This window comes from Trichoderma gamsii (genome assembly GCF_001481775.2).
Source record: "Trichoderma gamsii strain T6085 chromosome Unknown Scaffold_169.2, whole genome shotgun sequence".
NCBI lineage: Eukaryota > Fungi > Ascomycota > Sordariomycetes > Hypocreales > Hypocreaceae > Trichoderma > Trichoderma gamsii.
In genome coordinates, this window is record NW_020171505.1 from 1 (window position 1) to 1,275 (window position 1,275).

Here is a 1,275-nt window from a genome sequence, read left to right on the forward strand (position 1 = left end):
ATGACTTGGAAGCGTGTCTATAAAGGTATTTAGAGACTTGTTATTATATAGACCACCTTATAGGGTAGGGCATAGCCGGGAGCATTCCACGACTTCATACCTTTATTGTAGATCTCACAAGTCCACCATTTTTCGCTGCTGTTGCCCGCACCCAGGGCTTGATGGGCCGCCTTTAGGCGGTGCTGCCCGTCGAGCAACTCAGCAAGCTCGTCTGTAACCTCGGCCCACGCACGGAAGTCAAGGGGCTCAGAGCTTTGTTTCTGGCTAGTGGTCTGACCTCCTCCTGGGCTAACGACAGGGTCCCCTGCCGAGTGCGCTCTTTTGCGAAGATGGGCCTTGATTGCGTCAACAGCCTCTGCGCTGCAGGTGACCTTCATGTAATTTTCTTGGTCTAGCCTGCCGAAGCCCCTATTGATGAAACTTCGGCGCAGCTTGTCTATGTGGTCCTCGTCCACCGGTCGGTTTTTTCCTTCGCTCCAACGCGTAGATAGGACATCCAGCGGAAGCTTCGCGACTGCAAGCAAATGCGAGCTTGCCAGTGTCCGGGCGGATGAGAGCTCTTCGATCACGACGCGTTCACGAGAGTCTGTCGCGTCTGGAGACGCACCGGCATGGCTTTTATCACCGCCTTTCCGATGCTTCTTCAGCGGCCTTGTCTTGTTATCAATGCGACTGCTTGTTGATGACCGCTTCATGGCGCTGGTTAGTGAGAAATCTTATTGGCTTTCATTCACAAATACCGCGCTCAAGTCTGTGGCTGTATAGCTGACTATATTCTCAAGAAATTATAAAGAAAAGAGAGTTGCTTTTAACTCTTTAGACCAAGTGGAGCAGGCTTTATAATTACTGGCTTACGCATCTGTCTCCGGAGACAGAAAGATAGCACGGCCATTTACCTGCAGCTAGCACGTCTGACTCCAGAGACAGAAAACTAGCGCAACCATTTACGTGCTAACACGAGAATCTGTCTCCGGAGACAGATTACTAGCACACTATTTTACGTGCAACCAACAGGTCTGTCTCCAGAGACAGAGAGCCACAGCCATTTTAAATACGACCAATGCATCTGTCTTCGGAGATAGAAAGCTAGCATACTATTTTACATGTAGCTAACAGATCTGTCTCCGGAGACAGAGAGCCAGCACAGCCATTTTAAACATGACCAAGGCATCTGTCTCTGGAGACAGAAAGCCAGCATACTATTTTACATGCAGCCAATACATCTGTCTCCGGAGACAGAGAGCCAGCACAGCCATTTTACGTGCAGCCAACAGG

The 1,275-nt window shown here is 50.0% G+C and overlaps 1 protein-coding gene across 1 annotated transcript; it reads right to left on the bottom strand.

The window, feature by feature from the left end:
• Nucleotides 1-29: 29 nt before the first annotated feature.
• On the bottom strand, nucleotides 30-695 carry TGAM01_v211180 (hypothetical protein; the record flags this gene model as incomplete). The annotated part of the gene is made up of 1 exon (XM_024551021.1): nucleotides 30-695. One exon carries the CDS (start codon nucleotides 693-695, stop codon nucleotides 30-32), a length of 666 nt encoding a protein of 221 aa, XP_024404235.1.
• Nucleotides 696-1,275: the final 580 nt, after the last annotated feature.